The 26175-nt window shown below is 46.8% G+C and overlaps 1 protein-coding gene across 4 annotated transcripts in view; it reads left to right on the top strand.

Moving 5' to 3' along the window:
• Positions 1–26175, top strand: part of BEND6 (BEN domain containing 6) — a 310591-nt gene that overhangs the window by 219764 nt on the left and 64652 nt on the right. For all 4 annotated transcript variants that reach the window (XM_069235770.1, XM_069235768.1, XM_069235769.1 and 1 more), the window contains one exon: positions 18282–18459. In XM_069235770.1, the coding sequence (XP_069091871.1) occupies positions 18282–18459 (178 nt within the window). The remainder of the gene's footprint in view (positions 1–18281; positions 18460–26175) is intronic.

Below are 26175 nucleotides of genomic sequence, written 5' to 3'. Positions count from 1 at the left end.
AGGAGTACGCCCTTTTTGACCTATAGAATGCATATAAGGAGCCTCCTAAGGGGCCTATGTCAAACCCGGAGCCCCATCCTCAAAGATATTACTCTGTCATTATGAAGAGATACAACCCCCCTCATCAAGAAGGCTGCCTCCCAGGGTGGATTGCACACTATTGACCAATTATATTGTATTGGATGAGAACGTTCAGCAGGGCGCTCCTAAGGATGGGGGTTACGATGTTACGGGTTTTCAAGAGGACCTCTGCCATCGGCTTGAAAAGCTGAGACTCAAGGATTTACCTCAGCTGATATCCCCGATTAAGTGCGACAGCAGCAGCGGCGACACATCGTACAACAAACTAAATGCTGCAAACATTTTCAACAAGATGGTAGATGTTGAAGAATCTATAGCACCTACTAACTCACCGGTCTATGAAGATACAAGGTTTCTGGAGGAAACTGCTCTGGAGGCTGACGTCCTGCAGCAAATGCATGTAAACCCTGAAGCCTGTTATGCACCGATGGATCTGTACGACTCTCAAGATTTCAGAGCCAACGCAGAGTGCCATGAAAATGAAGAGGGTAGTAAAATATGCTATACTGTAGACACTTAACATATATACGGCTATATTTTTACTTTTAACTAATAGTTTGTCTCTGCTTCTTTTTGAACTATAGAAAATATCAACAAAAAGAGCCATGGGAGATAGGCCGTCATCAAAGGTTAACAACGTACATTTTTACTGCTTATGTTGTTCAAAACAGTCTGAAAATTCCACAAACCAAGACAAAGAGCTGCGTAAGAAATGTGTTTGTACCTATAATGGTGTCGCTTTTGAAAAGGAAACTCTGGGTCCCCTATCTTGCCATATGGCCTCTTAAAGGCTTTGAAGCAACTGTTGTGAACACATGTCAAATGTGACTATTATAACCTTTTTTAAGGTGATAAAATTAATGATCCACAACAGGAGGCTCACACGTGTCTATACGAATAGCACACAGCAATAACAATCCAACATATATGTAGCAGGCTAGACCCATACAGGGTATATAAGCTGTTAAGGGTGATGTATGGGCTGTCGGAGGAAAACAAATATGTCCACCCTGATATGGTTAAGGTCTTGTCAACAGCGCTCAAAGAGATCTGATACTCGAATGAACCATGTTCAAAACTCGGGTGGATGCAAGGAATGTGTACGTATTTTGATAAAAGGACGATAGAAAGGGTAATAGAAAGATGTATGTGTGATATTTATTTTAAAATAAAATAGAAGAATCTGCTCTTTACCCCCACAAAGACTGCTTTAAGAAATGAATCCATAGTAATGAGTGATCACTGTGTTATGTCGCAGTGCAAGATGTCTATGAGTTACACCCAGGATACATATGTATTGCCAGATTGGTATAGGTGTTGGTTAAAGAAAGAATAGCATAAATACATCCTGTAGCTCTGCGTTATCTGAATCTTTGTGAGCCATCCCCGGAGATGCAGTGCAACAGTTCAGAGAGTATTGCCAAATGGCGTATCAACCCGTGGCAACCTACAATGGATGAATACTGGAACACGTACAACGGCTGTATGTTTTAGTTAAGATTATTACCATTGCCCGGGTTACACAGCACCCTAGAACTTCTGACCGGCGATTATTTCACAAATGAAGGTTTTGTATTGTCCGGCCTAACTCCGTACGCACTTTTGAATGCAGTCAGTATCCTGAGTGTACAAAGTTATAAGAGGGGTTAGTGGGAAGTCGTGTCTGGACCTATTGAGTGTGTATCTATAAAAATATCAAAACTTGTGACGCTGTGAATGATTAATGGCCTGGCACCTAGTAATGTATGTAGCCTGTGTCATACTATGCATACGTAATGAAAAGACGGTAAACTGTCCAACAACTACGATAAGACGTGTACCAAGTAACTGTAAAGTATGTCATGTTTATGTTGTGATAACATTCCTTATTTTTAATAAAATGTCCTTACACAAAACAGGCGTCTTCCATTTCATGGGCTGTAGCAAATGATAACATGTCAGCAGACTGGTTAAAGAAGCTTTATTACGGTACAAGAGGGGTCGGTAGCTTCGGGAGCTCCGAAGTGCTGTTTAGAAGGATTCTAGTTGAAAATGAACCGGTAAACAGAGCGCTGGTGAAGACTTGGTTATCTGAGGAAGAGGCGTACTCACTGCACAAGTCAGCCAGAAACTGTTTTAAGAGGAGACCTACCATCGTAAATGTGCAAATAGATTATCAAAGGCAGGCAGACATAATCAGTCTTCAAGGTTTAACAAAGTGTAACAACAGCGCTCAATATATATTAATGGTCATAGATGTACTGTCCAAGTACGCAATTGTAGAATCGCTAAGCAATAAAAGTGGTACCAGCGTCACCGATGCCTTTAAAGCCATCTTCAGGAAAGGTCAAATCCCTCAAAAACTACAAACAGACACTGGAAAATATTTTTTAAACAAATCGTTTCAGAAATTATTAAAAAAGCACAATGTTCAAAATTTTGTAGTGCACATGGAGGTAAAGCTGTTATAGAGCGTTTTAACAGAAATTTAAAGTCTAAGATGTGGAGCTATTTCACAGCCTACAACACTTACCGATACGTAGATGTCCTACAGGCTTTTATAGATGCTTATAACACCAGTCACCACAGAACCATTAAAATGTCTCCCATAGAGGTAACAACAGATAATTCATAAAAAATGTGGAGAATGGTGAACAGGAGACGGTTCCCTGCAGGTGTAAAGAAGCCTCTTTGAAAAGAAGGTGGCCATGTTAGGGTTTCAAAGTTGAAAGTTTTTTTTTACAAAGGGTTACCAGCAGACTTTTAACAATGGTATAGTAATACTAAAAGTGTGGAGTTTAAAGAGGATGTATATATTTATAGGTTAAAGGACTGCGACAGGGAAATGGTGTTGGGCGTCTTTTACAAGTAAGAGTTACAAAAGGTAACTGATGACTCGCACAGTGTGTACCAGGTTGAAAAGATTCTGAAAAGGAAAGGTAGTGGAGCTAACAGGCAGGTCTTTGTCAAATGGCAGGGATGTCCCCAGAAATGTAAGTTTTGTGTTGGCCAGTTCCATGCAGGGTGTGTGGGTATAGGGAGATCTCACTGTAGGTGTCAAGATGGAGACAATGCCATTTTTATTACTCTACTGTCCAACGCCTCATGAGACATGTTCCTCGTCAATCACATTTCTAATTATACTGTAAAAATGGCAAAACCTGTGGACCTGAAAGGAGATTGGGAGGTAGCCCTGTCAGAAATCCAATACCCTAGAACATGGAATACATTTTCAATGCTACAGGCAAATTTTACTATAAAGTATGATCACAACCTTTTGACCATCCACGCTGGCTTTCCTCCCAGCTATTACCCATCCGTTGCAGTGGTGGTCGAAGTCATAAAAAACATGCATAGCCAAAGTTGAGACATTTACGAATATTCAGCTAGTGTTAGATAACGTTAGAAGGAAGGCGTTTCTTAAAGCTCCAAATCATGATACCGTGTTTAGCTGCACAGATAAATTAAAAAGGGTTTTAGGGACAGTACAACATATAAAAAGCCAATAGAACCGGATCCATCGTTCCCCAATATTCATGGCAGCTCCTGCACAGTCTATGGGCCAGATGTAGCAAAATTAGATTTTGCGATTCGGAAATTGCGACTCGGTGCGACTCGGAAATTTCCGAGTTGCAAAACCATATGCAGAATGGTGTCTCAGACACCTTCTGCGAGACGCTATGGGGTCGCAAAGACCCACCTCATTAATATTAATCAGGTGGGTCGCATTTTGCGACCCCATAGCGAGTCCCTGCACTCACAGGGATGGTGGCCTGCTGAAGACAGCAGACCTCCATGTCTGTGACTGCTTTTTAAATAAAGCAGTTTTTTATTTATTTTGCAGCCCGTTTTCCTTAAAGGAAAACGAGTTGCAAAATAAATAAAATAACGAAACCATTTGGTTTTGGTTTTGGTTTTTCAGAGTAGGCAGTGGTCCTTTGGACCACTGCCTGCTCTGAAAACCCTTTTTGGCAACATTCACAAATGGGAAGGGGCCCCATGGGGACCCCTTCCCTTTTGCGAATGGGTTACCACCAGTGTGACACTGGTGGTAACTGCGAATTGCTTTGCGACCGCATTTGCGGTCACAAAGCAATTTAGCATAGCGATACGAGTCGCAAATAGGAAGAGAACACCCCTTCCTATTTGCGAGTCACATTCACAATTTACGAGTCGGTACTGACTCGCAAATTGTGAATGTGCATCGCAAACGGCATTTTGCATGGCGCAAACTGCGATTTTCGCAGTTTGCACCATGCAAAATGGTTGCTACATCTGGCCCTATGTGTATAGCGACATTGTAGAGCCACAGAGGATCGGGGATAGTTATCCTTCGCTGCTAAGATGGGTCCAGGTGAAGTGTGGAAATAACACAATGGTTAATATTCAATACAACAAACCCAAACACGTGGCAATTTCTAAAAAACATTTTGACACTATTTCGATCATTATCTTTGACGACCAGTCTGAGCCGGTGTCCTTTGAGTACGGGACCGTTATTGTTAAGCTTCATTTAAGACCGCAATGCGACAGCAACTATTAACAAGTCATCATGGTGATTATGAAAACATAGGGTGACCCGTCTATGTATAGGGATTATACAGACACCAGGCCAGATGTGGTGACCCACCATCGTACTTTCAAGGAGCTCCTGTTATGTACAGGGCCAGTTTGGGGGGTGTCTTCTGTAGTTTGTTAGAAGAGCCATGCGTTTTTTCAGAAGAGGCTACGAAATTGCAATACTCCACATCAAAGCGGCTGCTATGAACACTGCACGGGATGTGGTGGGTTCTGTGATGTCGGCTGTTGTCGAAGGCATGAATAAACAGCCCCAAGAAGAAGAGGGGTTGGTGTACAAGTCTTGCAACGTATTAAAAGGAAGCAAGGGGTTTCAAGGCACAGGGGGCCACCGGACCCCTATGAAAAAAGACAACGCTCTTAAAAAAGCTCTCACAAGAGGCGTGGCCAAGGGCGTCAAGATGGCGGTCGCACTCTGAGAGTGCTCCGGACCCCTCCGTCATCCGCCCTAACCCACTGCCACACAGATCCCTTTTTCCGTCCCACCCGGGACTTGAATGTGCCGCTGCACCCCCGGAACCCAAAAGACCGAAATCCGGAGCTCCTAGGGGCCTGGGTGTTGTCGGGAGGCGGCACCACCCCAGGGACGGAGCCGCGTCGAACGCGAGGACGCCCCGTGCCGGAGGCCCTGAGTTCTGAGCGGGGAAGGCGAATTGGAACCCGCCGGAGCTGCGGAGGACGCGCACCCAGGTGAGCGCGGTGGGTGGCCGCCCGGAGGCCGTCGGGGCCAGAGACAAGTGACCCCGGGGCTGGCGTGTTCCTGGGGCGGCCACGGCCGGGCATCGGGGGGCCGCCGGACTGTGCGCGGCTCCGGCCGAGGAAAGGGAGGACCGGGAAGACGGTCCCCAGGGACCCGCGCCCCCACAGGGCACTGAGGAGACCACGCGGCACGCCACTTTCCGGCGGAGGAGCAGGCCCGGCTCCGGGGGCCCCGGAGTTCGCCGACCCGGGTGCCAACGGCGGACCGCTTAGGCCGGGGGGCAGCTGGGCGGCCCCGCCCGAGGCCAAGAACAGAAACAAAAAGAAACAGAGAGCCAAGAGGTGAGAGGGGGCGGCAGGGGCCCACGACAGCAAGTGAATCCGCGCCCTGAGACTCCAGGCCTGGCGGTTGGACAGGGCCCCGGGCGACCAGTGGACACCAAAAGGGCCCCGGCCCCGCAGGGTGAAGAACACCGAGGAGGTGATCTGGGGGGCTCCCTTGCCCTGGGACAGGGGAGGCGTGGTCCCGGGCAATTGGAAGAGGTGGGGCCTGGAACGGCCGGGGGCTCCCCAAAGCCACAGCCAGCAGGAGAACGGGGGCCTAAATTTGCCTCATGGTGTACAAGGAGAGCACCGGGGCTGCCCGGAGAGCTTTTGGTGCGACAAATTTGACTCTTGGTGCCAACGGATCTGGAGGGGGCCGACCCCTGGCCATTCCTCGGGCTGACCCCCCACTCCCGGAGTGTGGCAAAGAGTGACTAGTGAATGATATGACCTGGAGCCACCCGAGAAGAACAAAGAAATAAGAGGCCAAGAGACACAAGACCCCCGGTGGCGGCCGGACCTTGCCCCCACGGAGACGTGGCTGTGCCTCCCCAACCCCCCGGGCACCATGGGCAAGGACAGAGCCTCTAGACAGACGCAGCCGTCCCAGTCGAGAATTGATCAATTTACCACAACGACGGTCCCTCGAGCTAGTGGAAATCCTCCTCCTGAGGACCAGGCCACGGACGGGGTCAACGCGATCCTCCTTGCTATCCAAACCTCGCAACGGGCGGTGGAAACCAGGATCGGGGAAGTGAAAGAAGAGATGGGCCTGTTGAGACAAGACCTCAGAAATGCCGTGGGCCGAATTACAGAGGTGGAGAGCCGCGTCTCACGGACAGAGGAAGACCTGATCGACCTTAGAACCAGGGTGGCCCAGCTGCAAACCCGGGCTGGCGAACTCCACCGTAGAGCGGAAGATGCTGAGAACCGCTCCAGATGCAACAATTTGCGCTTCGTGGGCATCCCGGAAGATGCTGAAGAAGGTAAAGCTGCAGAGTTTCTGGAGAAGTGGATTAAGTCATGGATGCCAGAAAACTCTCTCTCACCGTGGTTTGCGATAGAGCGGGCACACAGGGCACTGGCCCCACGCCCCCTGCCGGGCGGCCCTCGTAGACCTATGATAGCGCGCTTCTTCAATTTCAAGGACCGGGACGCTATCCTAAGAGAAACCAGGCGCTCCCCTGACCTCCTTTGGGACAAATCAAAAAATTCTGGTCTTCCCAGACTACACCCGTGAAGTCCAAACTAAGCGTTGATCGTATGAACAGGTGAAACAGAAGCTGAGAGCGATGCAACTTTCTTATATGCTCCTCTTCCTAGCACGCCTAAAGGTAATCCTTGCCGGTAAGGCGCACTTCTTTGAGACACCTGAAGAGGCGTGGTACTGGTTGACAGAAGAAGGCATCAGCATCCGGAAAGGTCCACCTAGTACATCTGAGGGTCTCCATGAGCCACGAACAGGCACACGAACAGGCACACGGAGGGGTCGGAAACACACCAGATCCAGACGGGGAGGACGGAAAGACTCCAACGCCCGTACTGATGAAGATGCCCACCCAGTCCTGGTCACGCCGCCCAGGGAGGGACCAGTGGATCACCCTGGAGACCAAACCTCAGGAGATGATCAAAGAGAAGATCGCCTGAGCCAATTCCCCGAACTTGGCTGACACCAGCCCTACATACACTGAACCCCAGTCTGCTGGGTCGCACCAACTGAACCGGGTGGCACCCCACGTAAGCAGGGGCTATGCCCATGACAACACCACGTTGTGCACTCTGACGACTTTACTAAGGGCAGTGGGTTTCACCCTAGTTAACTGTAATTGATCCGGCGTACAGGAGGGGTCCACCACTCCAATCGATGGCAGTCTCCACGGCTGTGTTGCCCCCGTTGGGCACTAGGTCGACAGATGCTTCAAGGGTAGAAGTATGGGGTGGGGGGAAATTGAGGGGTTCAAAGCTCACGTTAGAGCTTAGTGAGATGGTTATGTTAAGTTATTATTGCAATACCTACACCTGTCACATAAATCGCTCTCAGTCCATGTGCCCATCTATGGGTCCCTGCTCAGATCCCCGACCACCCACTCACCACACAACCATGACACAAACAGTTCACTCACCGACACAGATCCTCTCCTGGAATGTCAACGGCCTCCTAGATAAAATTAAAAGATCCGCCGTGTTTAACACCCTGCGCAGGTATGCCCCCTCAGTGGTTCTACTGCAGGAGACACACCTACTAGGAACCAAGTGCCCCATCCTAGCGCGAGGGGGGGTTTGACAAAGTTTTCCACGCAGGCTTCTCGAGGGGCTCCAGAGGAGTAGCTATCCTACTCCACCATTCGCTACCCATGGTGGTCACCTCCACGCACTCAGACCCACAAGGTAGATATGTAACAGTGACTGGCACGCTACACGGGTCACCGGCCAATTTTGTATGTGCATATGCCCCCCCAGCTGGCTTCGATGCCTTCCTACTAACCCTCCGCAGGGCACTCATAAATCCTCCCACAGGGACTCACGTTTATCGGTGGGGATTTTAACGCGGTCCTAGACCCTAAACTAGATGTATCCGGACCTATTTCCTCCACCCGAACCGGGAGAGCAACCAATTTAAACGGTTGGACATCGGGACTGGGACTGTGTGAGGTATGGAGGACATGGCACCCCAAAACCCGGCAATACACACACACCTCAGCAGCCCACCGCTCTCAGGCAAGAATCGACCTCGTGTTTATGCCTGCTCTAGACATCTCTAAAGTCACCGGCGCAGAGATACTACCCCGAGGGGTCTCAGACCATTCCCCAGTGCAGATACGTCTGGGGAACCCATCCCCGACCCAGCGTCCAACGTGGTGCCTAAACGCCTGGTACCTGCAGAATAAGGAGTATACAATCGAAATTAGGGATCACCTCACTCAATACTTCGATCAAAATCTGAGATCTGTTCGCTCCCCGGGCACAGTATGGGCGGCATGTAAAGCCACACTTAGAGGCTATGCCAAACACCGCGCTACGCGCCCGTGAACGAGCACGAGACCTGCAGGTGACAGCCCTCGAGTCCAAAGCCTTAGCCCTGGAGCAGTCTGAGACTACCGCCACATCAGCATCCACCTTAAGACGTTTAACAATGATTAGGGAGGAGATAAAACAGTTGGTGCTCGAGGCCGCAAAACACACCTGGAGGGCGTCGGTGGCCCGTGTGTACGGATGGGGCGATAAGAATGGCAAACTCCTGCACTGGCTGGCCTCGCGCCCATTAGCCGACAGAATTATCCCCGAAGTCACGGAGGAGGCGGCTCGGTCGCGAAGACTCCCAGTGATATCGCGGCGAGCTTTGCCTCGTATTATACTCACCTATACGCGGCGCGCCCCCGCCCATTAGCTGAAAGGGAGTCTCCCCTACTAGATGACATGACCCTCCCCACTATCTCACATACAACCAGAGAGATCCTGGATGAGGCCATTACTCTGGCTGAAATCACAGCAGCCATATCCGGACTGGCACCGGGAAAAACACCCGGTACAGACGGTTTCCCGTTGGAGCTCTATAGTAGATGCGGGGACATTCTAAGCCCCCACCTGCTCAACATGTTAGAGGAAGCGGAGAGGGTCGGCCGATTCCCCACTGGATTAGACCAAGCCACAATAGTGGTGATCCCAAAGACACAACCGCCATCACGGGACCGCTCGATTTACAGACCGATCTCCCTGTTGAACGCCAAGATTAAGGTACTCTCGACAATACTTGCTACCAGATTAAAAGTAGTGCTCCCCTCACTGGTACACCCAGACCAGTGTGGCTTCATGCCTTCTCGCAGCACCAGGCACTGCACTAGGAGACTACACGTTGCCCTGGCCCAACGCAGCACCCTGACCGGGTCCCCCCCCCCGCCCTTCTTCTGATAGACTTTGAAAAAGCCTTTGACACAGTGGACTGGACATATCTAGAACACGCTCTAATAAAGAACGGATTTGGACCCAAATTTCGGGGTCTTGTTAAACTGCTTTACTCTAATCCCACCGCTTGTGTCCAAGTAAACGGGGTGGCCTCTGAACCATTCCCCATTCGTCATGGACCCGTCAGGGATGCCCACTATCACCGTTACTCTTCGCCCTCGCGATTGAACCTCTGGCCAAACTGCTGAGGGAAGACCCACTAGTAACAGGTTGGACATGGCCCACAGGCCCGGAAGACTGGGTAGCGCTGTACGCGGATGATGTCCTCCTTTATCTATCCAACCCAGCAAAGAGTGGCCCACGTGTCTTAGATCTCATGAACCTTTTCTCGCAGGCCTCCGGACTAACACTTAACCCCGGAAAATCCCTACTGATCCCTCTACACCCCTCTAGAGACTGTATAAGCTGGCAAAAAAGCATCCCAATCCGCCGCAACAGTTTTAAATACTTGGGGGTCTACATAACTCTACTCCCCGAACTAACATGGGAACTAAACGTCACACCGCTCCTTAAGAAGTCCAAAAAAGATCTCCAACGCTGGCAAAACCTTCCACTTAACACACTGGGGAGAATAGCATTATACAAAATGATGATACTCCCCAGATTCCTATACCTACTGCAGAACTTTCCATACCCAATCCCACGGAAATGGTTCAACGAGATTGAGACAATGACGCGGCAATTCATATGGCGAGGTTCCTGCCCCAAACTCTCCTTTGTTACATGTCAGAGAGACATTTACGAAGGGGGACTGGGTATGTCCAACGTATACTTTTACTATTTGGCTATGCAACTACTAGTGATTAACGACTGGCTATCAGGAGTGTGGACTGACCCCGCGTACAGACTAGAACTCCAAACACTGGGCTACAGCGGGGTCTTCGATGCTCTATACAGGGGCGTGATCCCGCAAAACTTCCCCGAAGTGACCAGGCTGGTTCTCACGGGTTGGCGGGCAGCACAAAGGGCCACGGGGTGGTGGTCACGTCTAACACTACAGACACCTCTTTGGCAGGGGAAGTGGTTGGGGGAGGTCTCCGCGTTAGAGGGTTTCTGGAAATGGGACATTATTGGGATATCCACACTTGGCGACATCTGGGGCGATTCACAAATCCGATCATTTGAGGAGCTTCAGAGAACATACTCCCTTAATAACACCCAATTTCACAAATACCTACAGATCAGACACGCTTTACTAGTACACATACGGCCTGGAGACGACATCCCAAAATATAGTCCATTAGAAGCAAGGGTCATGATGGGATATCTAAACAAAGGAGGAATCTCCCAGATCTACCGTTCTATCCTCACAAACACATCCCCCCCCCCCTCGAGGAGCTTCGCCAGAAATGGGAGGGCTGGGTAGGTCCCATGGAAGACTTGGAATGGAGAGAAGCATTGATGGCCCCTCGAACAGTAGCCATATCCACACGATTCCAGTTGTTGCAAACCCTTTACCTAAACGCAGCCTATCTTACCCCTAAGAGACTCCATCGGGCCAATCTTCGACCCACAGACGAATGCCCCCGGTATTCCTAACCAGGAGCCGACTTTTTTCATATGGTCTGGACATGTCCAACTATAGAGTCGTATTGGAGGTCAATTATAAAGGAAGTCTCCGAGGCACTGCAATTAACAGTAGAGATCTCCCCAACATCACTCTTACTAGGGGCCCTAGGTGAGACAGGGCTAAACAGGGCGAGTCGTACATTCCTGGGAGTGGCCTGCCTTGTGGCAAAAAGAGATATCATGTCAGAATGGAAGGCTACAAAAGCACCGTCCCTCACCAAATGGAGACGAGGTGTAGATTGGTGCGCAGGGTGCGAAAAACTAGTATACAATGCCAGAGGATGCCCCGACAAATACACTAGAGTGTGGGGACCATGGGTGAATCTACTAACCGCTTAACCATCCTAAGACAACAGAACTCCCCAAACAATTCCCCGAAATCAAAATCACCCGAGGGGCGAGGGGCAAGGGGCACTACTACCTACAATCCCAACTCGGCTACAGTTAAGAGTCACACTCACACCACACGAGACAACGAGTGAGCCGGTTTCCTTTTAAACCATGAACATAGGAGTTACCAATCCCGGGCTGTAGAGGTGGGACCAAACTCAAACTCAAATTCTAATTGCAATATTAGTCTTCATAGAGTATATCGGGGCCAGAGACAGGGATGAGCAAGAGGTAAATGACAAACAATATATCTCGGAAGGTGCGTGAGTATTGGTATTTGTGTTTGCATTCACTGTTATAATACATTTTTATTGTGTTTTTACGAATATTTGTTCGTTTCTAAAAATAAATAAAAAACTCTTTATAAAAAAAAAAAAGCTCTCACAAAAGAAGATCTGTTAGTCGGAATAGAGCTTCTAAGAAGAAGAGAACGGATGTCAACGTAAATATTTTTTGAAGCACAACAACTTGTAAACATGCCCTTTGCACATTGCGCATCAGGTGAATGTGCTAAATAAGAGTTAGACCTGTTTTCTCTAAAAACCGACGCAGATTAGCATCAAAGACAGTTTTTTCATGGTGGTATTGCCGCTAGCCTCTTTGATGCCTTTGGAGCTGATAGAGTTTTTTGTGTCCGAGTCTATGGATATGTATCTGAATCTCAATGATACGCTGTTGCACTTTATCTGTAAAATCGTAAAAGCGGACGGTTCCAACATAGCGAACAACACTAAAGTGGTGACAATCGCCTACTCCATAACAACCTTGTTCAACAAGGTGGACATCACCCTAGGTGACCAGCATGTCACGCAAGATGATAACATGTACGTGTATAGATCAAGAGTATTCTAAATTACAGCTGTGAGGCCGTGAAAACCCAGCTTTCAGTGGGGCTCTTCTACATAGATACAGACATTTTGAAGACAAGGAGCTGGACGAGAACAACCATGGTTTTGTCAAAAGAGCAAGGTTTGCCACAGGCAGTAGACAGTTTGATCTCCTTAGCCGTATACATTAGGACCGAGATAACCTGCTTGTCAACACTATCGATCTTAAGATCAAACTTACCTGCAACAAGGATTCATTCTGTCTCATCAGTGGGGATGCGGAACAGTATAAAGTATCACCTAGCGTCAGATTGGCTCATGTTGAAGCTTTACAACTATTGAACACCAACTATGCAGTTGAAAGAGAAGCTATGAAGATATTCAGCATTCCAACCAATACCAGATTAACCCAGCAGCAAAATGTATTTCTGGGACAGCTACCGAAACTTATTATTGTAGGTTTTGTGGACAATACAGCTTTAAGTGGGCTCTATACCTCAAACCCTTTCAATCTGAAGCACTACGACATCAACTAAGCTGCGTTGGTCCATGAGGGGTCTGTGATTTCTGCAAAACTGTACACACCGAGTTTCGGAACAGCTAATTTTATCAGGAAATATCTTGGGGTGGTGTTGATAACTGGGAAACATCTGAGGGACTCAGGAGTCGTCGTATCAAGAGAAGGATATGGGGCTGGCTACACACTGTTCGCTTTCAATCTGACGCCCGACATGGAAGACTGCGATCACTATAATTTGATCAAATACAGAAATCTAAAAGCCAAAATAAGTTTTAGTCAACCTTTGGCTACCAATGTGAATATGATTGTATTCTCTGTATTCAACGGTGTCATACAGGTCAACCACACCAGACAGATTCTGTTTGACTATCTTTAAAATATTGGAAAATAGACGCTGTTCAGATAGGCAGGTTCTTAAGCCATCATAAATATGCTATGAAATACTTTTTAGGTGTTTTTCCAAGTGATGGACTGCCTGAGGAAATAGGGGTAAAATACCTTCCATGCTCTTCTTTAACACAGATCCGCATTACAAGGGTGGAACACATTGGATGGCCCTGTTTTTGGATATCGACAAGGTTACAGTGTTTGTCAGTTCAGTGGTGTTCTCCAAACATAACATCTATACAAAACCTGTATTTAAGTATATAAAAAAGCTGCTGCTAGGGTAAAGTATAATGAGATGTGGGTACAGGATTCTCTAGCAATCACATGCAGGGAGCATTGTATATATTTTATTAGTAAACTGTCTGAGGGGCTGATGTTTAGAAATGTTCTAAATCTATATTTGAATGATCTTGTAAATAACAACTGTATTGTAGTAAAATATCATTAATAAACTTGCAACTGGACACATCGTAACACGGGGCACATAGTTACTTAAACAGCTTGTCAGGATCTGTTATTATGGTTGTGCATGACATATTTGTACGCTGTGCGAATTTTCCCTATAAGGAGTTTAAGCAGAGCTTGGCTAACTGACGCCTGGCTGGGTTGACCTTCATCAACTTGGGTCTCAATTTTATACCCTCATGAACATAGTAATCTTCAATGTAATTTTGCTTAGAGGTCTCATTAACACACCATTTTGGAAACCTGAAGCCTCCTGCTTGTCTCTGAGAAATAAGTTGATATAGTCAGAAAAGAGTTGGGTTGTTTTCCTTCAAAGTGCCATATTTCCACTATATAAGTATGTATCCTTTCTCTTAGGGCCGTTTGTACCTCAGTGCTACACCAGGTATTGACCAGTATCCTTTGCTCGTCACTGTGTCTGCAGTGGCTAGTCTCTTTACTAGCGCATGTTCGACATAGTGGGAACATTAGCTTACCATCGACTCTGTATGGTACCACTGGGAAGTAAAGCCGCCGGGGTGGATAGATTTGGTATTTAATGAGCCCAAAGTATTCACCTATGCGTTTAAAGTACCTATATATGATGGTGGGGCGGCGTATGGGGTATATTTTCTGTTTGTTCACAAGCGGGTACAGACTTGTGAAGTCGTAACAGTGTATTTTCCCACCCTTGCCCACAGCTCTGCACATCTGTATTATGCTTGTATGGCCCCCAAATAAGGTGTTGAGGGACTCCATAGGTTTGAGTAACTGATGACTCTTAATTAAGGACACGAGTTCTGCATCTGATGTTAGCATACCTAACCATTCACGCTCCCAAAGGGTTGTCATAACGAAGCTGCAGTTTTCAACATATTGCGCCTTCACCAGAGTACAACGGTGTAAGTGTTCTAACTTGTTACCCAGCAGCCTGGTAAACTCGTGGGGTTTGTAACAACGAGAACAACTGTGATAAAAACACCGGTTGTATTCAAAAGCTATTTGTACACCGTTAATTACAGAATAGCCATCTGTGCTGCACTGTCAATGTGGCACCTTGAGCCTCTAGGATTTGCTGTATTGCATTCACTGCCAGATGCACTTCGGCATCATAGCATGTATAAAAAGCACACATACACATTTTTAGAAACTAAAAAAAATAACAAATAAGACAATGTTGTTGAGGCTGGCATGTTGACAAAGATCTCTGCACTATAAAGCTCTAAATAGTTGTACCTTGCTGAAAGGCTGCCGTTTCCTCGGGGGTCCACATTAACTCTGGGAAATCCCGTGTACAGAAGAGATAAATTTAGCTTTAAAAAAACAGCTCTAAAAATCACAGACGGATTGAGACCATAACTTGTTTTGTGCACCATTTTAAAAACACCTGGCAACCACTCACTGTGCGGGGATGGGGCTCTCTGTAAGCCTCGGCCTGGAAGGCGGGGAGTAGACTGGCTAAGCCTTGCTCCACCACACACTTGCATTCATTATCCCCTCCCCAGCCATTGAACATCTGTAGGCTGCGAAGGGTTGCAGGGGGACACAAGCGTTGTGCTCAGCACCCACCTGAACATCTCAGGACCCAGGTGAGTGGATAGGAGGGTGCGGCGCCCCTCACCACTGAAGAGCTATGGGGCATGTGGGTGACAGGGCAGAGGGCGTGAGCCTTACACTCTGCACCCCCTGCCCCTGAGGAGCTTAGCGGGTCTGTGGAGTGGGCATGGAGACCGAGCCTTGCACTGGGGGTCCCCATGCCCTGAAGAGCTGTGAGGCCTGGGGGTGGTAGGTCAGAGGGCCTGAAGAGCAGAGGCTAGCGTGAAGCTCAAACCCTGCATCCCCCTGGTCTGAAGAGCCGTGAGGCATGGGTAGGGGGGGACAGAGGCCCGCTAGGAGCCCCCTACCCTAATGATCCTTAGTCCTGGAGTAGTGGAGGCAGAGGTCATGAGCCTTGAGCTTGGAGCCCCCTGCCTAGAAGAGCTGAGGCCCTCGGGTGAGGGAGCGTCAAGTGTGAAGCTCAAACCCTGCGCCCCCAGTGATCCACGGCCCTGGGGAGGTGAGGGCAGAGGGCTGAAGCCTCACGCTCAGCGCCCCCTGCCAAAGTGCACTGTATATCAGACTCCCAACCCTTAAAGAACGGTGTGCCATGTAAGCAGGTAAAGTCTGAGCCTCGTGCTCCATACCCTGGCCCATCCCTTCAAATTGGAGCCTGCATAATGTCCCCTACTTGAGAAAACACCAACATGCCGGCCCCCTGGGAATGGTGCTGCTAAAGACCTGGGGCCCGTGTTGAGCCCCCAGCTTGGGGGAGAAAGCTCACTGTGGCGGCCCAGGGGGATGGTGCTGCTGAAGACCTGGGGCCAAAGCTGATCCCCTACTTGAGCCCTACATCCTACCATCAGTTCGGTAGGGAACAAAGCACATTCAAGGAGGAGGAGTGCTGCTTGATCCCTACCAATCTGAGGGTAGGCTGTAGGGATCTGAGGTCTGCGTTGAGCCCTACACCCTACCCTCAGGCCGGTGGGAATGGGCCACGCACCAGGAGGAGGAGTGCCGGACCGCAGCAGGGACCCTTGGAGGGTCTGGAAAAGCTGCAGCGATGTAGTGTGAGGTGAGAGTAGGGAATGCGGATGGGGAGGGCTATGGGGTGGTGTGTGCCTGATAAACCATGTGCACTTTTACCTCGAGAAATTTAGCTATGTGCCTGGTTTCCTTTTTTCTCTTTAAAAAAAAAAAAATGGTCCAAAGCTGGATAGTGCTCCTGTGTTATCACAAATGCATTTTAATTAAACGTCATCACCCTGTGTTTTATTATTTATGTTGTATTATGTTATTAGTACCTGTTCTAGAATTCTGTGTTGATAAACGCTGGATTCTGTGTACTCACCTGTACTGTAATTCTAGTCCTTCTAATTTTTTGCCACATAAATTACTGTTCTACTCTACAAATAAGATCCCTTTGCCATCCTCATAAGCACATGCCTTGGATAATATTGATCAAAGTACAGGGCACACACATTCTGGGTGACATAGGGAAAGAGCTGGAGACAGCGGTAGGTTGAAACTACATTATAAATATACAAACAGGCCATAGTTATTTATCTTAAGTAGGAGCTGGTTTGCATCCTCAGTTTGCGCTCTGCCATTCATATTTTTCTCCTTGATGGTAGGGGTAGCCCTGCTCTCTGCAAACTTGAGTATGTAGTTCAAAAAAGAGTCTTGTGAATGTGGTTGTGTGTATGATCTCCATGGGGGCTTTTATACTTACTACGACATGCTAATTATGCACAGGCTTTGTGGAGGGGTGGGCTCAGAAACATATTATGCTTTAGGGTTACATTTTCAAAACATTGGGATGTTTCACCTTGGGGCTGTCACTTTATACTTTGACATCTGCTAATCAGGTATGAGGCCTGTGACATGCAGAAAAACATAGGTTTCAAGTAAGCAGTAACAAGCAGTCCAGATAAGATAATAGGGGCAGTGGGTAGCAACTCCTCTAGAATATGTGTATTGCATGAAGCACCCTTGTGGGTGGTCAGGCCTCACTTATCTGCCCCTTACACACAGTTTCCCTCCTTAAGACAACTATGACTTGTGTTTTTAAATGTCTTGCTGTATGACTGTATACACCCTCATTGACCCTATCTATACATGTGGGGCTTGAAGTTTATTTATTTTTTTAAAACGTCACATTCGAACAGTCGCTCTTGGGTAGGCAGCACTGGGGAGGGTGGGGGCTGTGTATTTCCACTGCTCCTCCCTGTGAGGAGGCACACAACAGCCATAGGGTTGTGACGGCCTGAACATGTCGAGACTTGTCCTCTTAGGTGCAGAAACATGGCACACACCTGTAGGGCTATCATTTTAGATAGACCTAGACACTCTGGCAAGGAACCTGGCACGTGACTAACACGTGATCACATGATGTCACAACCCATATGGCCCACCTACACCTGTGCCAGTTCCGGGACGGGCTGTCAGGAGACCGGAAGTCTCGATCACAGATGTGATGTCACTTCTGTGGTGGGACAGCTACTTTTTAGTTTGATGAGGAAAGGTATCCCTGTATTCTACTCACAGCTGCTACCATCCTCCTGGCACTATGATGGGTACATTTGGTTTCTACTTTGAAGAGAGAGTCTAAGGTTCTGAAATTAGAGTGGCAGAAAACAGAAGTGTGTGGCAGCAGCAGTTTCTAAGCAAAGCGGGACAGTGGTTACCCCATTTTAAGGGATTTGTTTTTTAAAACTTGCATTTGTTACATTATGAGTATGGAATTCCTGCAAAAGAGCAATGTTACTTAGTCAAAGGTGGGGCATTTGCCCCTCTTAACTAGACAAAAATATGTCCCGCCAGTGGCTGTTATATGTTCTTACTTTTCATTTTTACAGAAAAGCCTATGTTAACAGCAGTAATGAGTTGTATAAGGCATTACCCGTTCACGCAGTCATGTTGTAGGAAGGGGCCTTTGGTAGGTGCATAATCTGCATAGCCCTAATTTATTTGTCTAATTTCAGGAAGAACATCAGTCAAAAAGTGCCTTGCTGTATAGTGACAGCAGCAGCGAAGAAGATGATCCAATGTATCATTTATCGAAGTTGGAACTGCGTGCCAAAATAAGGAGTCTGAAGAGGAAGCTGGCGCACTCAGTGAAAGAGAATTCACGACTGAGACAGTCATTGGTTCTATTTCAAGGTAATGGTTGCTACAAACCAAAAAACATAGTTAAAAGAGGGGCTAAGGCAGCAGCCACATGTACACTTTGAAAAGGGTTATGCAGGTGAAGTGCCCCATCACTTGCCAAAAAGAATATGCAAAACACCCCTTACTCCAAAAGCCCAAACCATAACACCAAATACAAAATAAACACAACCATTACACTTACGTGCATTACGCACATATATGCATTACACATACATGCATTACACATACACATGCATTATACATTTAAAATAAAAAACATTACTTACCCACAGGCTCTGCCTCTTCCTCGGTGCTCTTCTCCTCCTCCTATGCCAGAGGAGCTCCCCTAACCAATCCATATACTGCTCTCATGCTGCTAATCAGCATGAGAGAAGCCCTCATTCAGGCACTAGAGGCCTGTGCTATGTCTCCACCCAGCTCTCTTAAGACAGCTGAGTGGAGAGCTTCAAAGTGCGCATGTCACTTTGGCCGGCACAAAACAGCCGGCCATAGTGACATGCGCACTTTAGAGCGTCCAGTCAAGGCTGTGCTGGCAGCGGAGGACATTCCCAGCATGTCTTTGGGTTGGTGCATGCTGCACTGGTAAAAATAAAATGGCAATGACATTTTTTCATTGCAATTTTATTTTTGCCTGCACGGCTCACTGCGGGCAGGGGTGGGGAGGGGCAACGCTCTCCTGCCCTCGAGAAGAAACCACCACTGGGCTACAGATGCTTACTAGTAAAATAGACTATTCTTGAGGAGCCTTTACCTCTGTAATTATATTGTGTGTTTGCTTTTAAAATGAAATACCCAACTTTTATGTTTTTCATTGCTTATGAGTGTAGTAACTGGAAACTTTCCTTTGAATTTTCATATTTTATTTAAATATCTCTAGAGCCTTCTGGTACAATTTACTCTATCTACCCACTGCTCCACTTGAATCATTTTGTTTCCAATATAGGGGTATGCTACCAGAAAATTGAAGTCACACAAAAATATTGAGTACTAAAATATTGTGAAGGTAAGTATATGTAGGTAAGTATAGGTTTACCAGCACTTAATTCCACATGTATGTCACCCGTGGCGGTAGCCACTCAAGATAGGGATTTTTCCGATTTTTATCCCTTAATAAATTTGCACCCATTTGACGAATTTCCACAAAGCTTTGCAGACCTGTTGCACCCATTACATTGTCAGAGGATTGGAAGGTTTGCTGCATTTAGTTAAGGGGGGGTACAAAGGAAAACAGGGGTCCTTCACGTGGCATGAAAATGGTCAATTGGATTTGGATGAAATTCAGCAGGATTGAAGATTTTAGCGTGCAGATAATTCTTTTGTGGTTGCATCTAAAAAGCGTGAATTATTAGCATTTTAAACTTAGTGGTATCTGTTAGTGAGGTACTTCTGAGATATTTTCAATGTAGTACAACAGTACATAGTCATTATATTAGATAATTAGGCCAGTATTTATACTTTTTTAGCGCTGCATTTGCGCCGCTTTTTGACGCAAAAGCAGCACAAACCTACAAAATACAATTGTATTTTGCAAGTTTGCGCCGTTTTTGCATCAAAAAATGCCGCAAATGCGGTGCAAAAAAAGTATAAATACGGGCCTTACTGTCTTTACAAACATTACAGGCAGCCATTGTTGTTTTAAGGCCACTTAGCTGATGTTTTAGCTTAGGGTCTTAAATATATTTAATGGTTTTGATATGTTTTTCCTACCTATTATCACTTACTTTAAGTGATAATAGGTAGGGACATAAAAATTATAAGCTTCTACACATTGTTTTTAAATATTACAGAGTACCGAGTTATACCAAGGTACTACCTAGGTGGTACCGCAGCACCTTAAAAAAATGTATAAAAAATTATAAAACATTGTAATAACCAATATTTCTACAGTGTCTTTACAATTTTTCGAATATCTCATTACGTCACAAAAGTCCACGCATTGCCACAGTAATATCTACAATTTATTGCATTACTTAAAAAAATATATAAAATTGTACATTTGGTAAACCACACAGTAACTGCTAGGTACTACCACTGTACTACGTAAAATGGTTAAATAAATTGATAATGATACAAAAATGTGTATACCTATTTCCACTTTAAGAAAATGGTAATAGGTAGGGGACTACAATAAAAACTACTACCTACTTATATTTAAGGCCGAAAGCCACAACAATCCAAAAGTCAACAAAAGGATTAAGGTTGCCTTTTAAATTTGTAAATGTAGACATTAACATATTATACACAAGCTTGATATCCCTATGCACCACATTATGCCAGAAACTTACCATGCTATACCGTGCCACAATATATCACTAGGGGATAGATTTGCGATTCTATTGCGTTACTCTTGCGTTACGCATAGTGTTGATAGGGCAGCGCAATACTTAAGTAAAATTTACAAAACTACTCAAAGCTACAATACGTAGCTCTACTTTGCTTGGTACATGTGCACAAATGCAATGCAGGGCAAGTTGCTACCTTGCATTACTCTGAACACCATAACCTACAGTCCTCCAAAATGTCAACTACATCTGTACACCACTACACCATACAACACTATACTATACACCACCAAACTTTACGCTATTCCACTGTACGCCACTACACTGTACACCACTCCATGGTACGCAGTTCGACTGCACATGACTCTACTATACATTATTCCAGTCTACGCACTTCACTGTACTCTACTCCCCTACATACCACTCCCTTCTACACTGTTTCACTGTAATGCAATTCAGTGCATGCTACTGCACTCTACGCCATTCCACTCTACGCTATTCCATTGTTTTAGTGTGAGTCTTGTGCTCTATGATGTAATTAGTTCTGTGCCCGAGCGCGTTTGTGTTCTGAGTGTGCTCGAAGCTGTAGTCAAGTTATTAGTTAGTTTGATGTAATTTTGTTTATGTTAAAAAAAGGTGCCTCGTGTTATTACTATGTTCAATGTGGCATGTGTAATGTTTAACTTTGAAAGTGTTTTGAACCGATTCGTGGTGTCGTTGTGTTCGGATAAATCAGTTGAGACTTTGTCCTGAGGACTACGGCAGCACGGGTTGCGGGATCTTTTTATCTACAATGAAAATAAACTTTGTTTACGGATCTGTTTGTGTTACTGTGGAACTTATTATTTCACTTGGAGGACAATTTCACCACATCCATTCTCTGCTATTCTCTCAGGCGACACTCCACTACATGCTGTTCCACTCTGCCCCACTCCACTGTATGCCACTGCAGTATTTGCAACACCATTGTACGCAACTCTGCTGTACACACTACACTGGATGCAATCCAGCCTATGCCACACAACTGTAACTACCTCCACTGTACGCTACTTGACTATATGCTATTCCACTGTACGCCACGCCACTGCATGCCACAGTACACTACGCTATCCCACTGTTTGGCACTCCATTGTATGCAATCTAGTGTACGCCAAACCACTCTAGAACACACCATTCTAGGCAATTCCATTGGACGCCACTCCTTTGTATGCCACTCCACTATATGGTATCCCAGTTTATCACATTGCATTGTATGCCACTCCACTGTGAATGGCTCCACTGAACTCTAATCCATTGTATGACACTCCACTGCACTGTACGCTGTTCCAGTATATGGCGCTCCACTCAATGACACTCCAGTGAATGCTATTGAACTTTCTGTCAATCCACTCTCTACACTCCACTGTACACTATTAGACTGTATACTATTCCACTGTACACTATTTTACTATATGGTACTCCACTGTATGGAATCCAATTTATGCCACTACAGTGTATGCTACTGCACTCTCACCTGGCTTAACTGTTTGACACTGCTTCTCTGTCTAGAACTGCACTCCATAAAACTATATTGCACTTTGGGGCACAGTACACAACTCTACTTCACTCTACCCATGTACACTCCACTGTGTAACTCTACAGTCCAATCTATGCCGTACTCTCCATTGTACAAAACCCTATTTCACTAAACAGCTACATTCAATAACACAGTTCTCTGTAGGAGGCTGGCCTGGTTTGTAGTGGGTACCAATGGTACTTACACCTTATGCCAGGTCCAGTTACCCCTTATTAGAAGAGTGTAGAAGTGTTCTAGCAGCTTAGGCTGATAGAGGTAGCTATAGCAGAGCAGCCAAGGCTGAACTAGGAGACATGCAAAGCTCCTGCAATACCACTATATCAAATAGGTACAATACCATAAGAAAGACAATACTCTGAGTTACCAAAAATAAAGGTACTTTATTTTAGTGACAATGTGCCACAAATATCTCAGTAGATATACTCCCTTGGGAGGTAAGTAACATACACAAAATATACACAAATAACCAAATCAGGTAAGTAAAACAGTCAGAAATTAGTGCAAACACTGTAGAACACAATAGAATGCAATAGGCCTAGGGGCAACACAAACCATATACTAAGTAAGTGGAATGGGAACCACAATTGCACCCCTAGGCAAGTGTAGTGTGTAGAGGGTCGCTGGTAGTGTTGGAAAACACCAAGGGTACAGAGGAGACTTCACCCCAGGAAAGCAGGAGTAAAGTACTACTATTTCCCCCAAAACACACTAAAGTCATGATAAAGGATTTTGCAAGGACTACACAAGACTGCAAAGCCCTGAAGACGGATTCCTGGACCTGAAGACCTGTAAAGGAAGGGGGCCACGTCCAAGAGTCGCTAAAGTGTCCAGGGGGGCAGCAGCCCACTAAACCCCGGATGAAGGTGCGAAATGGCTGCCTCTGGTTGGAAGAAGATGCTGGTTCTGCACCAACGGAGTGAGGTAGGAAGTTCTGCTTTGTGCAGAAGATGTCCCACGATGTGCTGGCAGATGCAGGGTGGTTTCCTTGGCATAGTACTGCAAACAAGCCTTGCTGCACGCAAGAGTCACGGTTGAAGAAAAAGGGTGCTGCCTGGGCCCAGGAAGGACCAGGATGTCACCACTTTGGATGGGGAGACTGAGGGGGCCCTCAGCAACGTAAAGAGCCCATGGGAAAAAGGGAAGCACCCACAGGGGTCCTTGAACACGGGTTCAAGAAGACTGAACACAGCGGTCGTCTCAACACTGCACAAAGAGCTCCCACGATGCTGGAGGTCAACTCAGGGAGCTGAGCATCGCAGGACAGAGTGCAGGGGACCTAGGCTCGGCTGTGCATGCAGGATTTCTTGGAAATGTGCACAGAAGCCCTTGTAGCTGCAGATCACACGGTGCACAGGAATACTGTCTGGGGAGGGTATGCAAGGACTTACCTCCTCCAAATTCGGACAGTTGGACGTCTGGACAGTCGGGATCATTTGGTTCTACCACCTGTGTTCCAGGGACCACGCTCGTCAGGATGAGAGGGGACCCAGAGTACTGGTGAGGCTGTAGTTTAGTGCCTGCGGGAGCAGGGGGAAGACTCCATCAACCCACAGGAGATTTCTTCATGTCTTCCAGTGCAGGGTGAAGGCAGACAGCCTCCAGAACATGCACCACCAGGAAACAGTCTGGAAAGCTGGCATGATTAGGTGTTACAATGTCGCTGGTAGCTTTCTGGCTACTTTGTTGCAGTTTTGCAGGCGTCCTGGAGCAGTCAGCAGTCGATCCTAGGCAGAAGTCGAAGAGAGAAGTGCAGAGGAGTCCTGGTGGATTCTTGCAAAGCTGAATCTGAAGAGAAGCCCACAGGAGAGACCCTAAATAGCCCTAAGAGGAGGATTGGCTACCCACCTAGGTATGCACCTATCAGGAAGGGTCTCTGACGTCACCTGTTGGGACTGGCCACTCAGAGGCCTCCAGAGTGTCCCGACACGTCTGACAACAAGATGGCAGAGGTCTGAGACACACTGGAGGAACTCTGGGCACCACCCCTGGGGTGGTGATGGACAGGGGAGTGGTCACTCCCCGTTCCTTTGTCCAGTTTCGCGCCAGAGCAGGGACTGGGGTTCCCTAAACCGGTGTAGACTGGATTATGCAAGGAGGGCACCATCTGTGCCCTTCAAAGCATTTCCAGAGGCTCTGGGTGGCTACCCCTCCCAAGCCTGTAACACCTATTTCCAAAGGGAGAGGGTGTAACACCCTTCTCCCAAAGGAAATACATTGTTCTGCCTTCCTGGGACTGAGTTGCTCAGACCCAAGGAGGGAAGAACTCTATCTGTGGGGTGGCAGCACTGTAGCTGCAGGGAGGGAAAACCACAGAGAACTGGTTTGGCAGTACTGGGGGTCCATAGTGGAGTCCCCAGGGTGCATGGGATTGCCCCCCATACCAGATCTGGAATGGGGGGGGGACAATGCCATGATCTTAGACACCTCACATGGCCATATTCGGAGTTACCATTGTGCAGCTACATATAGGTGGTGACCTATATGTCGTGCATGCGTAAAATGGTGTCCCCACACTCACAGAGTTAGGGGAAATGGCCCTGAACAATGTGGGGGGACCCCTGCTAGTGCAAGGGCACCTTCACACTTGGTAACTTTGCACCTATCCAGAGATGGACATATAGGTGACTTATAAGTTACTTAAGTGCAGTGTAAAATGGCTGTAAAATAGTGTGAACACTATTTTACTCAGGCTGCAGTGGCAGTCCTGTGAAGGTTATGTTTGAGCTCCGTATGGGTGGCAAAAGTAATGCTGCAGCCCAGAAGGGTCTCTTGGAACCCTAATGCTCTGGGTACCTAGGAACCATATACTAGGGACTTATAAGGGGGTTCCAATATGCCAAATAGAATTGGTTATTGTAGTCACTAGCCTATAGTGACACATTTAAAGACAGAGAGCATGAGCAATGAGGTTCTGATCAGCAGAGCCTCAGTGACACAGTTAGGCACTACACAGGCATACACATTTAGGCCATAAACTATGAGCACTGGGGTCCTGGCTAGCAGGATCCCAGTGAGACAGGCAAAAACATACTGACATACATGTAAAATTGGGGGTAACATGCCAAGAAAGATGGTACTATCTTACACTCTCCACTCTACTGTACAGGACACCACTCCAATTTATAAGTTTACTCAACTATACGCTACGCAACTACACTATAATCCACTCTGCGTCACTCTACTCTAATCTACTCTACACACTAATACACTGTATTATACTGTACTCCACACTATGGGCCATATGTACGAACACATTTTCCCATAGACACAGAATGGGCAAAACTGCTTGCTACATCTGGCCCTATGTTACAAATCTACACTGAACTCTACTCCACTATATGAGACTATACCTTGCCCTGCACAAATATCCAATCATCCTCTCTATGCAGCTCAGCTGTACAACACACTACCGTACTCCATACAACTCCACTATTCAATACTCTACTACTCTGTTTTTCACTGTACTCCACTACATTCTACTACAGTGCACTCAATTACACTATACAATGCCCCACTCTACAACACTCAACTGTAAGAAACTCACCTTCATTTTACTGTGCAACACTCTAATGAATGATACCTTAATCAGTAACACTCAGAACTATGACTTGAAACACATTTCATTAAAAACATAAAAACATTACATTAACCCCTTCGCTGCCAGGCCTTTTCCCCCTCCTGTGCCAGGCCTTTTTTTGCCTATTTGGAATAGTTCTCGCTTAGGCCCTCATAACTTTTTGTCTACATAAGCTACCCACGCCAAATTTGCGTCCTTTTTTTACAACATCCTAGGGATTCTAGAGGTACCCAGACATTGTGGGTTCCCCTGAAGGAGGCCAAGAAATTAGC

Source organism: Pleurodeles waltl, chromosome 5 (assembly GCF_031143425.1).
Source record: "Pleurodeles waltl isolate 20211129_DDA chromosome 5, aPleWal1.hap1.20221129, whole genome shotgun sequence".
NCBI lineage: Eukaryota > Metazoa > Chordata > Amphibia > Caudata > Salamandridae > Pleurodeles > Pleurodeles waltl.
Note: the sequence above shows the minus strand (reverse complement) of the source record. Positions and strands in the feature narration are given on the sequence as shown.